Source organism: Macrosteles quadrilineatus, unplaced genomic scaffold (assembly GCF_028750875.1).
Source record: "Macrosteles quadrilineatus isolate MER2022 unplaced genomic scaffold, UCM_ALF_1.0 Scaffold_1__1_contigs__length_201487025, whole genome shotgun sequence".
Taxonomy (NCBI): Eukaryota; Metazoa; Arthropoda; class Insecta; order Hemiptera; family Cicadellidae; genus Macrosteles; species Macrosteles quadrilineatus.
Window position 1 is genome coordinate 186374949 of NW_026542594.1, and position 14089 is coordinate 186389037.

At 35.7% G+C, this 14089-nt stretch overlaps 1 protein-coding gene across 3 annotated transcripts in view; it reads right to left on the reverse strand.

The window, feature by feature from the left end:
* Positions 1–14089, reverse strand: part of LOC128991772 (progestin and adipoQ receptor family member 3) — a 38028-nt gene that overhangs the window by 11661 nt on the left and 12278 nt on the right. For 2 of the 3 annotated variants that reach the window (XM_054414956.1, XM_054414963.1), the window contains exons 2-3: positions 1701–1882; positions 325–481 (exon numbers count right to left, since the gene is read on the reverse strand). In XM_054414956.1, coding sequence (XP_054270931.1) covers positions 325–481; positions 1701–1882 — 339 coding nt within the window. Of the gene's footprint in view, positions 1–324; positions 482–1700; positions 1883–6260; positions 6437–14089 lie in introns of those variants that run through there. The other variant, XM_054414969.1, reaches the window with a different exon arrangement.

Consider the following 14089-nt stretch of genomic DNA (forward strand, 5'->3'; position numbering starts at 1 on the left):
CAGATGACAAGCATATCTCTAAAACCCACAGATGTTACAACTTATGCCATAACGGTACATGTGCCATACCTCATAGGTTATTACAATGCCCGTAAAGAGTAATCGTTTTACATGTCTCGGCAAGATGCCATTGTCAAACACTTCAGTCCAAGGAATACATTAAATCCTCTGGATTAGGCCTAGCTTCATTGATTGTTAAAATACTGACACACATTCAACATACGAATACGGCACAGAAATGATCACTTTTGTAAAAAGATAGGCCTATCACATAAGGAACCCCAGAGTCATTAAAAAAGTCAGTCTACGACTACAAGAACTTACCTGGAAGCACGCAAGCAGCATGCCGACGATAAACTTGTCCGTGAAGGAGGCGTGAATGTTGAGAAGAAACAGGTCGTAGAGGGTGAGTCCCAGAAACAACATCCATCCGAACACATGACTCCAGATGTTGATTGTCTCATTGGTCATCCAAAACATGCTGGGACAAAACATACATTATTATTGGGTGCAATATATTAGAGTAGGCTTAAGGCCTTTTAACACTGGCGTACTAGACGTCCCAAACGCCCAGTACGTGGCTCTTCCACAACGTACCAAACGTCCATTTGTTCACTCGGAGTCAGAAGAGCACAACACCCTTCACTTAGTGTATTTGTTTTATCTGTGCAAATATGTCTTACCATGTTATGGAGAGTACCATTACTCGACTCGAATGCATGATCTGGAGCTGGATGAAGATAGATTTAGAACTTTTTTATTTAAATTATTTTAGACCAGTTTGAAGAAGCATTGTCAATGAGCGATGTCGATATCAGAAAACTTGACACTATAACTATAGAGAGAATAGAGAAAACTATAGAGTAGACTTCTTTTTTCAAATGAAAGTCACTCGGAGCAAGTTATGGATTGTAGGGTGGGCCTAGTTCCCATTTTGACGTCTGGACTGTCACTAATGACGTGAATCTGCCTGTACTAGAAATTGTGTGATCAGCGTGTGTCTATCAGTGTCAGACGGGGACGTTCCTTACATTCTGAAGAGCCCTCGATTAATCACAAGGTGCTATAACACTTGGTTAAGCATCAAGTGTTGGGAAAACTAAGTAAGTATATTTTATCAACTTAAATACCTTTAAAAAAAGTACCTACGGTAGGGAAAATTTTAAAGAATAGTCTCTAATCAATGTAGTTGGTTTTGTTTAGGCAAATACATTTAGGCCTAAATAATTAACTTACTGATCCTTGTTTAACAGGAAATAGTGCAGATGGAAACTGAGCTGTTGATAAACTAAATTATACAATGGTAAAATCCTTTAAGTAGCCTAATTTGTTCAAGAATTAATTGTCACTGTAAGTAGTAGGTTTATTAAGTTTAACTTTAAATGACAAGAATGACTGGAGATAAACAATGACCAACTAAATATCAGTCAAATAAAAACACAAGCATAATGTCATGGCTAAATGAGTCAGCCTTCTTTTAGTTATTCACATATTTATTTAAGAAACATTGGGCTTACTCACCGATTACCTCATGAAGAAATACATGACTAATTTATGTAACAACTTCATGTTTCATATATATTTCAACATTATTCTTAATCGTTAAGCTTAAACACGAAAAGGTCTAAAGGAACAGAAAGTCAATACCCGTTTAGAATAGAAGGTTAAAGTTTTCAAGCAAATTCAAAATGAAGCCTCACCTCTCAAAACACATCTTTGTAGAGAGGTAGCCTCTGTAGCCTGTGAGAATGTAAGGATTGAACTGCAAGTACGAAGGTGCCTCATGATAGGTCAGTAGTGTCATACAGTCTAACGTGGTGGACAGCTTGCCTTCATCCTTGGAAATTAGCGAATCTGACGTTTCAGAGTTCTGTTCCTTGTCCTGAAACATAAAAATTGAATTTGTTACACTATATTAGACAAATCAATAAGACTACAAATTGCTTACTTTGGTCAGGACGATTCACTTGAAGAGGTACACTGTACCTAATTAAATGGATGATGCATAAGTTACATTGTATCATAAGCCAACTTGCTAATCTAGAGCAGAGCGTGTTTGTAGGTTTGAGCCAAAATATTATGAGGTTTCACCATTGACTACACCGAGTCAATGTATACTCTGTGTAGGCTAAAGTCAATGGTTTACCTGGTTTAAGAGGAAACGTATGCACACCTATGCAGTAGCACACTCAATAATAGTGCAGAGGTTGTATATAATTTGGGCTGATTAGTTACGTGGGCTTTGAATGCTGTGATCAAACATTACTACATTTGTCATTTCACTTTATAATAGCCTGTGATCAATCAAATTTTCCAATTCTGTTAGCAACTCAACCTTTTGCAAAGTAAAACATTTAGGGGTTTTTCGTAAAGTCATGAATTCTTTTATTAACTTTTTCTTACAAGTTGAATTAGCTGTGTCACGGTAGAAAAGTAGGATTTTAAAGGTTTTATATTCCTCAATGTTGTATGGCTGTAGCTCCTACAAACAACAAATTCATTAACTGAATGGCTCCGCCGTACAACGTTGTAACTTACAAAATCGAAATTTTACAGGAACAAAAAAAACTTTTTGTATGATATATTTATGGGCTTTTTAATATTTCTATTTAGACTAATCTAGGTTTTGTACCTGATTAATATATATTTATGTACATAACCTTGTTTGGGCACTTCACAAAAGAGTAATGACCTTTTTAACCTCAAAATCACACGGAACAACGTAGTAACTGACGTTAGTTACAACGTTGTTCTACGGACTCCGTAGTAACAGACGTCAGTTACAACGTTGTTCTACGGACAATTTATATTAAACATAAACAGGCTGAAGAAAAACACAACATCGTAGTTTCTTAAAAATATATTTTTACAGGATACATATTGTAAAAAAGGTGAATTGTTGGTTCTAAGATATAAAAGATATTATCAACAATATAAAAGATACATAAAGTTATAAAATATTGTAATAATATTACAATGTAATCTATATAAAAATCCTGGTAATAGAAAGCCAAAGTTTAGGTAAAGTATTCTAAAAGTGCAGATATAAGCCCTGGCTAAAAACACTTTTGAAATACTTAGGTATTTTGTTCGTTTTCAACTTTAATATTTTCATAAAACGGTACATACTCTTGAGGTATGTATTGACACATATCCAATAGGTCCTTTTTCTTGTCAGCCTTTATCGGCAATGGTCCTTCATACAACCGCGGGAAGTTCTCTATTCTTACAGGGGGATATATTCTCGTTTCCTTCTTGGATCTCTTCTTTGAAATCTTCTTTGTAGATGTAGATGCATCACAATTCTTCGTTGCAGATGTAGATGCAGTGTCTTTTGGTTCCTTGATAACCTTAGCCAAAATGTGGCTGTTCCACGGCTGAAGGACATTGTGGGATGTTCTGCCTCTCAGAGTAGTTGGATCGTCTGCAGTTATTTGATACCAAACATTGTTTGTGATGTTAAAATTTTTAGTTGACAAACTTTTTGTCGCAATATCAGTGTTTCTAAAATCCTCAGTTTTCATAACACAAACTTTGAAAGGATGCTTTGAGTTTGCGTTTGCTATTACCTCGACCCAGTGAAAAGGTACATACACTCTTTTGCCTTTTTTTGCCTTTTCAATGAGGGCAAAATCCCTATCGCATGGCAAAAAGCTGTGCCCCGTAGTCATAAACTTTTGTTCTACTACTGTGAAGTATCCATTTACTACGAGATGCTGCAGCACACTTATCATTCTCCAGTTATTATTTTGGCCAATGCAACGATCTGACCAAAGCTTTAGTGTGCGGGTTTGACCTGGTGTCATTTTCGGAACATGAAGCTCAACATACTTTAAAAGACATGATGCAATTTCCGCTGATCCACGTTTGCCTACCGTCTCGTTCCAGAAAAACATATATGCTTCATTGTTTCCCATGTTATGTATAGCTAGATTATAGCATGAAAGCTGGCGTTGGTAAAACACATTGTTATGTGTGAGATTGGGGCAAAATAATACCTGTTCGAGATCTACACAGAGTACTAAATCATTTGAGTTTACCTCTGCATCTAATTTGTCACGCTCCAGGGCTTTATAGGCCGCATCTGCTTTAAAATGATGTAGCTTACTTTCGGTCTCTATTATTTTTCTTTCATCTTCGGTTTTACAATCAATTAACTTAATAAAGAAGCGGTCACATGTGGCACACGTATCGGACCTGGGCAAACCAAATCTTAAGTTAAAATCAGCATTAAAAATATCTCGGTACAGGTGGAGTTTTACATTGGCTTCCGGGTGTGCAGTTCGAAAAAGTTCATACATTTTTGAAATGCTCAAATTGGGATCTAAACACTTGGACTGGCTGTCCCTGCGTGAATAATGATTTTCCTGACTAGGAAATGAACGGATATGATGTCTAATTAAATCTCTGATTTCTTCAGGGACCTTCTCATGTTTACCATGGGCCCCACGACAGTCATTCAAGGGCTTATTAAATTTGATTTTTTCAACAAGCATCTGGATTCTACGAGGAGTAATTTGAAAAATATGACAAATTCCTTTCTGACAAACACGAACGTTAGTGTCTCTTCTTGGAATATAGTATTCCACTGTACAGTGTCTCCTAGAAATATCCACACTCACCGTAGGGCGATGGATGTCTACTACCTTGATGCAAGCATTGGCGAGGAAGGCAGTTTGCTTATTGTAGTCCAATCCATAAAAATCTTTGAAGTGGCGTAGTATTTCTTCATGAGAAAGTTGCTTACAATGGAACTTGCAATGACACTGGACGATCTGTAAAAATTGAAATTGTGATAATTTGTCAGTCTTAAAAGGTTTTAGTGCACATTTTAATTTTACTTTAAGTTACTGTAGGCCTAATTACTTTAATTTTAATTTTACTTTAAATTTTTACTTTCACTTTTTACGTTTAAACATGTTCATTTTGTTTAACTTTTAGAACTACACAAACGATTTGAGTGAATGACATTTTTTATTCGACATGAAAAATTATATAAATCAAAAAAGATAAAACTAAACCAAGGGATCTTTTTGGTTATATATCCCTGATTTAATTTCGGTTTTGGGCTTTACGGGTGTTTGGTTACATAGGCTACATTACCCTTTTAATTTGTAAAAAAAAAAAATAGTCTTAGATCACAACCTAACGGTGGGAAAGCTTATAAATGGATTTAGAGTTACTGTACTGATATGCGTATTACCAGAAACCCCCAACTTAGGTATAGTATAAACTATGTCGGTTGCAATGTTTAATGGGCGTAGATACAGCGTTGTTCCGTGGTTTTAGATACAACGTTGTTCTGCTTACCGTTTGTGGTGGCAATTTTCCAGGCACTGGCTTCTTCCTCTTCGAAATATAGGGATTTCCACTATCCCTACATGCCTTGCGGTGCTTATCCTTCCACTCCTGTGGTCGAATCTTCCTTTTTTTCCCATTATTAAGCCGTTTTTGGTCCCCCGGTGACAGAACAAGGCTTCCGCCGGCAGACATGTTTGCAGGTTACAACGTTGTGCTGGCGCTTGAGGCCCGATTCCCGCCACTTTGATCAGCTGTGCAGGGCTGCCAACATCAGTTTTAGCGAGAAATAGATTTACCACACGGCACAGACTAACGAATACAACGTTGTTCTGCAGTTAAGCCAGTTTTGAAAATATTGTCAGTTACAACGTTGTACGGCGGAGCCATTCAACTTATTCAGACTCACTGAATTGAACAGCCTTTTCCATGGGTTGTTACATAAAGGTGTTTAAGTAATTGACGAATGTGTAATTATTTAGGCTAAAGCGATTAACAGGAAATTAGATTAATCTATATTGAGTCTGATTATATGTGTGTACTGTACTGTAATAGCAGAAAAGTGTTTTTTGTGTTTGTTCATCTAAATATTCAAATATTCATCCTGTAACTTGCACTCATGTCAGTTAATTTATTGTAAAAATGGTGTTTACCGAGTGAATAAATAAATATATAAATCTATATAAAATCTGTGCAGGTAGGCCTAATGTCTAAATAATTTAAGTTAAATTTACTTTAAGAATTCACAAAATTGAAAAAATCTATTGAGGATAAATTTAAGATACTGTAATAAACATTAAAACTTAACTAGGGACAGACTTATCATAGGTCAGTGGTCGTAGTTTGAAGATTAAATAAAAAACAAAGATACAATAAATCCTAAAAACATTAGTTTTTGCAACTAATATTTACTTTGTGTACAAATATTGGATTTCCATACAAAACCATACGAAATAACTTACATCGGATTCCTTGAGATTGTGTCGAAGTCTGATTTCAGAAGTTGTATCCATTGTAGACTACTGGTTGTTTTCTAGACGTGAATATTGTAATAATAACGTGGGTGTCAGAATAAATCACTGATAGGAATCACAAAGAAACTGTAAAACGTTCACAACTCCTAACCCTTCATGAGACGAACCTCCCTGCTTCAGGGTTAGGAGGCGAAGAAGGCTCAATGCCATTCAACAAAACAAGAAGACGAAGAGAAGACAGTGCTGCAGACAGAAGTTTTCCAGGACGCCATATTGGAGATACGAATCGATAGCCGGTGTTTTCGAAATATCGATGGTTACGTCATCGAGATATCGATGTTTTTCCCCAACTGAACAGTAATTAATTAGTAACAGTATTGTATGTATTTATATTTGAGAATGTTAATGTTGTTCTGATCTGAACGAGACATTTAATTTCGTAATTACTGACAACATTAAATATCGAATAAAATATTATCGGTGAACTAATAAAGGCTATTTTTTGCTCTTGCTTGGTTGAGGCAGAAAGCAGCGGACGAAAAGCAGAACGAAGTAACATCGGTTGTCGATGTTTTTGCGACGATGTTATCGGATGCACATCGATATAGTCAATGGTTGAACTTTCGATGTTCGTCCCTTGTTGGTAACATGTTGTGTGATAACAGGCTTGCCAACCAACTCTCTTATCAATGTCGGCATATCTCTCGACTTTTTCTTATACTAATTTAGTTATCGTAAAAACTGTCAATTAAGTTAAACGTTATTTGGGCCATGACAATCCGTTTTTGGGTATAGAAGGGGAATTGCAATTATGGTCTATTTACAGTATTTTATGCGAACTTCTAAATTTACAGCTTCATTTTAAAAATAATAATCTAAACAGTTTGAAGAGGCCAGTTTTCTAATAATATTTGTAAGGTTTATTAAATTCATCACTTTTAATATCCAGATACAATACAAATAGTATATTTTAACTTAACAAAACTGAAACCGATATAATAAGAGTAAAATAAAATGTCTTATGATACTGTACCTCAAAAACTATTGAAAATGGAAATTACATAGTATATTAAATATTTTATTCTGCTTTCAGGGCTCTAACAATTTAAAGTAAAATTTCAATTGAAAACCAAGCTAAAAATGTATTTTCCAACTATTTCTACAGCCATACTGTACGTGATCCCTAAATTATCGGCACGGTATTTGTATATAAGTAGTTTATGGGTATTTTCATGATTCAAACCGGATAATAGGGTTGTTATCCCAAAACAAGCTCATCACATGACAAGAGATAAATTTTAATTGCTAGACAAACTGTATGCCCGTATCCGTACGAGGTCAAAATGATTTCGCACTAAAAACGGGGTCAGGTCCTTCGCGCGGTGCAGTCGCTATCGCTATGAGTCCTAGCGAACCACACGTCTGGCAAAACTTTCTACTAACCAGCTGTTCTGTTTGTAAAATTTCAAGTAGAGTTCTAGTGTAGAGGTGTACTGAAATTACTTCAAATGAAGTATCAGCCTAGATTAAACATACTCCACGCCTTTATCAGTTAATAAACCTTCAACGAAAACACTAAAAACGTTCAGTTTCTCCCAAATTGTCGTGCAGAAAAAGACGACGTTTTTGAGACAGGACGCTACGGACGCTCAAGGCAATGCCAAAAACCCGATTGAAATATATATCTCTTTTAAATTCAAATTTAGAATACTTTTAAGAGGGAAAATCGCAGAATAATTCGTTAATCTGAGGTACTGTAATGTACAGCAACTTTCAAATTCGCAGCCTCTTAATAGTTAATAGTTCTGGGGGGTTCTAGAGGTGTTGCAAAATAGACGTTGCCTCTGGTTTATGATACAGTATTAGATAAATATCTCGCAGAGTGCATCTATTACCCTGAGTCACCTAATAATACACGTAGACCTACAGATAGTAGTTAAGTTAGTTGTGTTCTTGGTTCTTACTTCAGCGGAGGCCGGGAGGCGTAGTGTGACTACAGTGGTAAAATCAAACTATGTCTTTTTACAATGAACACAACCTTTCAAGGTTTGCATTAATTGCTCTTTGTACAGTCACGTGGTAAACCGTAACTTTATGACTGGTCACGTGGCCAAACAGCTGTACAGCAGACAGCTGCGCTCAATCGCCAATCGTGCTTTGACTTGCTAATTGACCGCCAACTCTGCTTCTGCGCTTCGATCATTATTTCCTTTTTTTATCAGTCATCTGTAAAAAAAGTTGTTGTGGTCTCAGAAGTAAAATAGGTTCTACCGATTCGTAAAATATTGTTGGCAATGAAGTGTTCTGAGTATATCAATATCATTGACTTATAACAAAATTAGGGCATACTTTTCATCTTGATGTAAAAATTTGATGTTTTATGTTGGTAACTGTTGATTGCTCGACTGTATCTGTTAGCGAATTCCTCATATGGAATAAGATATTACCGTAGGTCTCATGGTAAGAACTGCACCCGGGACCGATTTACTTTTTCGTTTTGAGGTCCCCAGAGGTCAAAAACGCCATCCGTTCAAATTTATATACCGTATATATATTTATATATGTGTCTGTTACCGTTAGCACGATAACTCGAGCAAAAATTATCCGAGTATGATGAAATTTGGTATAAACGTGCACATTTATACGAACGAGTTAACGAAACAGCATGATCGGGCTATGGGAATAGGGGTTTAGGGCGGTTTTATGGGGTAAAAAAGGGGTTTTCTCATTTTCACCATGTAAACATCAAATTTTGCAATTACTTTCCAAACCTTTTTGTAGAGCTCAAAAAACAAATAATTTAGTAGGGATATTGAAGCATTGTTGTATGCCTAACGGTTACGGAAAAATTCCCAAAAAAGTGTAAATTTAAAATTACTATGTTATTCTTATGGAGGATAAATAAACTGTTGTAGCTTGCTTGTCTATGGACATATTTTAATGGAATTTTGAAATTTTGTTTACTAAGCTATAGCGACATTTCAATGAAACCCCTATTTTCTTCCCCGTAGCAGCAAACCTAAGTATTCATTGAAATTAATAATATTTAAAAAGGAAATAAATCTGGAGATTTTTAAGGGAATAGTTTTGTGGAATTCCACTCGGGTAGATGACATTCGCTTAGTCTGCAGGTTTGCTGCGGCAGTGGTATTTTTATTTTGGTATGGATTTTACAATTGCTTTACTTTTTGACTGTAGATGTCATAGTGAAGCAATAATTTACAAAATTATTACTTATAATTTAATTTGTTTGAACAAGGATCTAATGATAATCCGCAAAACATCTTCTACATGAACCCACCAGGAACATAGGTACCGGTACCACTGCTAATACAGTAATTAAAACGAAAGCATGGCAAACCTAAAGGGAACCGTTTTACATGTTCAACTGTCTTAACTGCTCGTTGTTGAACAGACTCTACTCTTGTTATTTAATCGTAATCCCACCTGATGTTTGCTGTTTGCTCAGCGCAGATGTGTGGTATTGCGCTGATAACGATGAACTCAGTGTCAACGTCTTGTTATCTTATCTACTCTTGACTAGACGAAGACGTGTATTACAAGCAATGTACTACAAAGTAATGCCAATTCAACTGGAAACCACAATCTTCTCAGTGTCCTTTTACGATTAGCTGGCATTTCAGTATATCGACCAAAGGTAATGCCCGATAGTACAATCTCTTTCATCTAATAAACTGTATATTATTTAAAATAGTAATTGCTATTATTCCTGTTAGTTTACTAACTACAAAGTAATGTCAACTAAAGTTCAAACCACAATCTGCTTTCTAAACTTTGTATGTTTGTAACAATGTAGACTTTGTATTTTACTGCAATCACTGTAATCTATGGCTTAGTAATAAAATATTTGAGCGTTTAAAACAGGGCCCAGCTGTCCTTGGGCTTAGGGCCTGGTTAAAGAAACAGCTGATTTAGTCAGCAAAAAAAGTTGCACATGTCATCTTATCCCATTCTTCACTAAGGTAGACTTCCGTATCTGTTGGCACAAACAACCGAATGAAAATATGGATGGATATTTCGATTATTCGATCTATCGTTTGGTTAATTAGGTAAGGTTAACCTAACCTAACTAACCAAACGATATATCGAATGAAACAATCGAATAATCTATATTTTCATTCGGTTGTTTGTGCCAACAGATTCCGAAGTCTACCCCTTCACGATACCAGCTTTCATACAACTTCAAAAGCAGTGAAATGCGCGTCGCTAAAATTTTAATTTTATACAATTGAAACTTTACACTGCATCTCCTACTCAATTGGATATGACTAATATATCATTCAAATATCTACAAAATGGCGAGACTATAGGGTGAATTAACACCAGTAATTATCGTGTGCCGACACTAAAGTAAAACTATTTCAACAGTACCAGCACATACAACCAACGCCGACCTTCTTACAATTTCTAGTTTTCACTACCAAGAGAAAATGTGCAAACGTTTACTGCCTTATCTGAAGGTCGCTTATACTCTACATGTAACCTTGAACGGAAAATATGTAGTAAAAATAGTTTTTGTATACGCAACAGGTTGAAGACGCAAAAGATAATGGTGTGAACGGTTTTTGTTATCCCAAGATCAAGACCTTTGATTATGATATCAAAATTGAGCTGTGCTGTAGGAAGACGAGAAAGTTCAGATTCACTATTTGTCATCGCTTCTGATTGTATCTTGTTTGTTCAATGATTTGACAGGAAATATTTGAACTGCGTTGCACTGATTTTATAACTGATAAATATCTCTACATTGTTATCATTGAATAACTTATCTAACCCACAAAATCGTCAGGAACATAAAGTCGTGTAACACAAAGTAGTGTAGAATCGATGAAGTGATATCTTGAAGTAAACGTCGTTTGTTAGCTGTAAACAATTTTTAATTTTGAAATTCTTTATTCGTATTTCAATTTTTTTCCTCATTGAGCGACATACTGATATTACCTTTTTGGTTACCATTCGTAACTCTGCAAGATCATAAGCTTTAAAACTACACCTAACCTAACTCGTAGAGAGGGTGAAAAAGGATGTAACAGAGATATCCCTTATTGTTTAGTGAATATTCAGCTATAATTTTACAATTATATTGGTCAAATGAAACAAATAAATTAGCCGGTCAGAATTAACCATAAAACTCTCTTCAGCCGATCTATAAAGATAATAAAGCTATTGGCATACTGTCCCTTGTTTTTAAAGATATATTCTCCTAAAGATTCATTTGACCTCCAGTTGACCTCTTCACGAGGCTACGACACTGGACATGAGACAGACCTTGGAATCTGCAAGTCCCCGTCATTGAGGAGGTGCAACTACCCTACAACCTAGAAAACTTATTGACTGTTATTCAAGGTCACTCACAAATCACCTCATACGTTTACATAGATTAGCATAATGCGTGCTATAGGGATTGTAAATAAATGAAGATAGATTAACATGTGGTACTACATTCGTGACGTAAAAATGGGGTGGATGGTAAAATTCCCGCACTTAATCCCTACCATCTGACATAGTCAAAATGCCACGATAATAAGTAAGAAGTATAAACATAGTTTCAAGAAGCAGACAGGAGGTATGGGTTGAGCGCTCTTTATGGTATAAGCATAGATAAAAGGAGTAGACATATGTCTATACTCCTTTTATCTATGGTATAAGGGACAAAGAATGTGTAGAAATAATGAATAGCCACAGGGCACAGCGGTTCAGCCAGGTTGACGGGAAAATAGGAAACTTAATTCCCAGTTCTTTCTTAACATTTTACGGTAGTATCTTAATATTTTTTTCTAATTTACGTACAACGATTGTCACAGTTAATATATGCGTGTGGGAAGTTAAACAGCATTGCAGTGTGAAATGAGGAGGTCTATGTTATTCACCCAAACTCTCCTAGAAGGAATCGGTGGTTGATAATTTTCACAGGGATATTTCACGCGCATATGATTTTTTTTCGACTGGTAACACTGCAGTTATATAACCTGTTACCGGATACACCGGTTAGTTGTGTCACGTCAATTGACCCAATCGTCGACTATTATCGTATTATCGAATAACCCCAGTTGCGCTGCGCCGTATGTATATTATATTGTGTGAACCGACCGTTGATGCACCGTCAATTTTTAATGACTATTGGCTTGAGCATCGGCTTCAACTTGAATATTTCAAAGGCCAGTAAAGACTAGTTCAAGTCGAGTTTTCATACAGTTTAAAAAATTAAGCCTGTTTTATGTGTTTCATTAAGGTTACGCGTGAGTGCTTTGATTTCTGCGTGGATTCCATTAGCTGTAGTTTATTAATTTTTCGTTAATTTTTCGGCTAACAGCAAATAAGAGAAAACGCAATAATTTAAACAAATGAAAGAACGGTCTCCCCATAAACCGAACTGAAACATACCAATTATCAATTACATAAGATGGGAACGCCACTATGTGCGTATTTTAACCCAAATATGAGTGAAGGATGAGTGTAGGATGAGTGGCGCGCCAATTATCTTGTAAAAATCCCTTCAGTTTGTTTTCAGTTGATCCATAAATATGATAAATATCTAAAGGTATGTTTAATTTAATCAATTATCCTAATAAATCTACTCCTTGGCATTCCTGCGGTATTTCTGGCCAAAGATTGCTTAATTTTACGCTAAACAACAATTATTTTTTGTTTCAAAACATCATAAAGCACGTGCGTTGTCAACCGGTTAAACCGCTCCAAGACCATCTGCAAAAAATTACACGGAAGCAGGATTGCCAAAATTATTTTTGCTCTTGAAGATTTGCCAAGGTAGAAAATAAAAACGTCGACTCGAAGTGTTTGGCAACGGCAAAATAATCGCAAAGGGTCAATTGAATGAAATATGCCACGGTGATATTGTCAGAGTAGCTCTATTAGTTCTTAATTGATTATTTTTATTTACTTGACCAGGTAAGTATAGTTTTCGAAAGTTGATGGGGATGGACCAACGGTCACAGATATAATGGTTGGGATAAAAATATTATCACGATCACTATTGTGTGTTACATGTAAATAGGTGTAGAGCAGATTCTAAAACGACGGAGCACTCAGTGAATATATAGACGTTTAATAGATAATTAGCGAAATTAAAAATCAATTGCACTTAAACCACGATCTGTATTTATCAAAATGGTATGATTATCAAGAATAATTTGTGTAACAATTTTACAGGTGCAACCAACAGTGCTATGTTGATATTGAACCAGTGTTGAAATAGAAGATTAACAGCCCAAACAGCTGCTAAACAGCCCAAACAGCTGCTAACAATTTACATTATTGTTCTTTTTCTTTATCTTTCGTTATTATAGCATAATCTTTTCTCTGAATTAAACCATAAGGATTATTTTATTCTTTGTTAATTTTCCATGACTGACCTCCGTTGAAAGGAAGCTCCCATTAAAATGTATAAATATACCAAACCACCAAGCGTGTCCTAGTACATACTTAGTATAGTTCGAACATAGTTGTTTGGTTGCACAAACAGAAGCTATTAGGTTAGGTCCAGTTTCATACAGAACAGGAAGTGACACCAATGTTACAGCATAACTATGACGTCATAAAGCGTGAAGAGCAACGGATGTCGGTTAATTAGTGACCGTGTGAATGACTTTGAGGAAGGTTTGGCAGGCTTTCGTCAAGATGATCTGTACAGTGTACAGTGTAAAGTGTAACTACAATGAATGGGTTTGGAATGGTAACTAGTCTACTATATTTCTGTATATTTTTCTTTATATATATTTTTTCTTTCTATATATCTCCTAACTTTTGCCTGTATAGATAAATAATATTTCATTTCA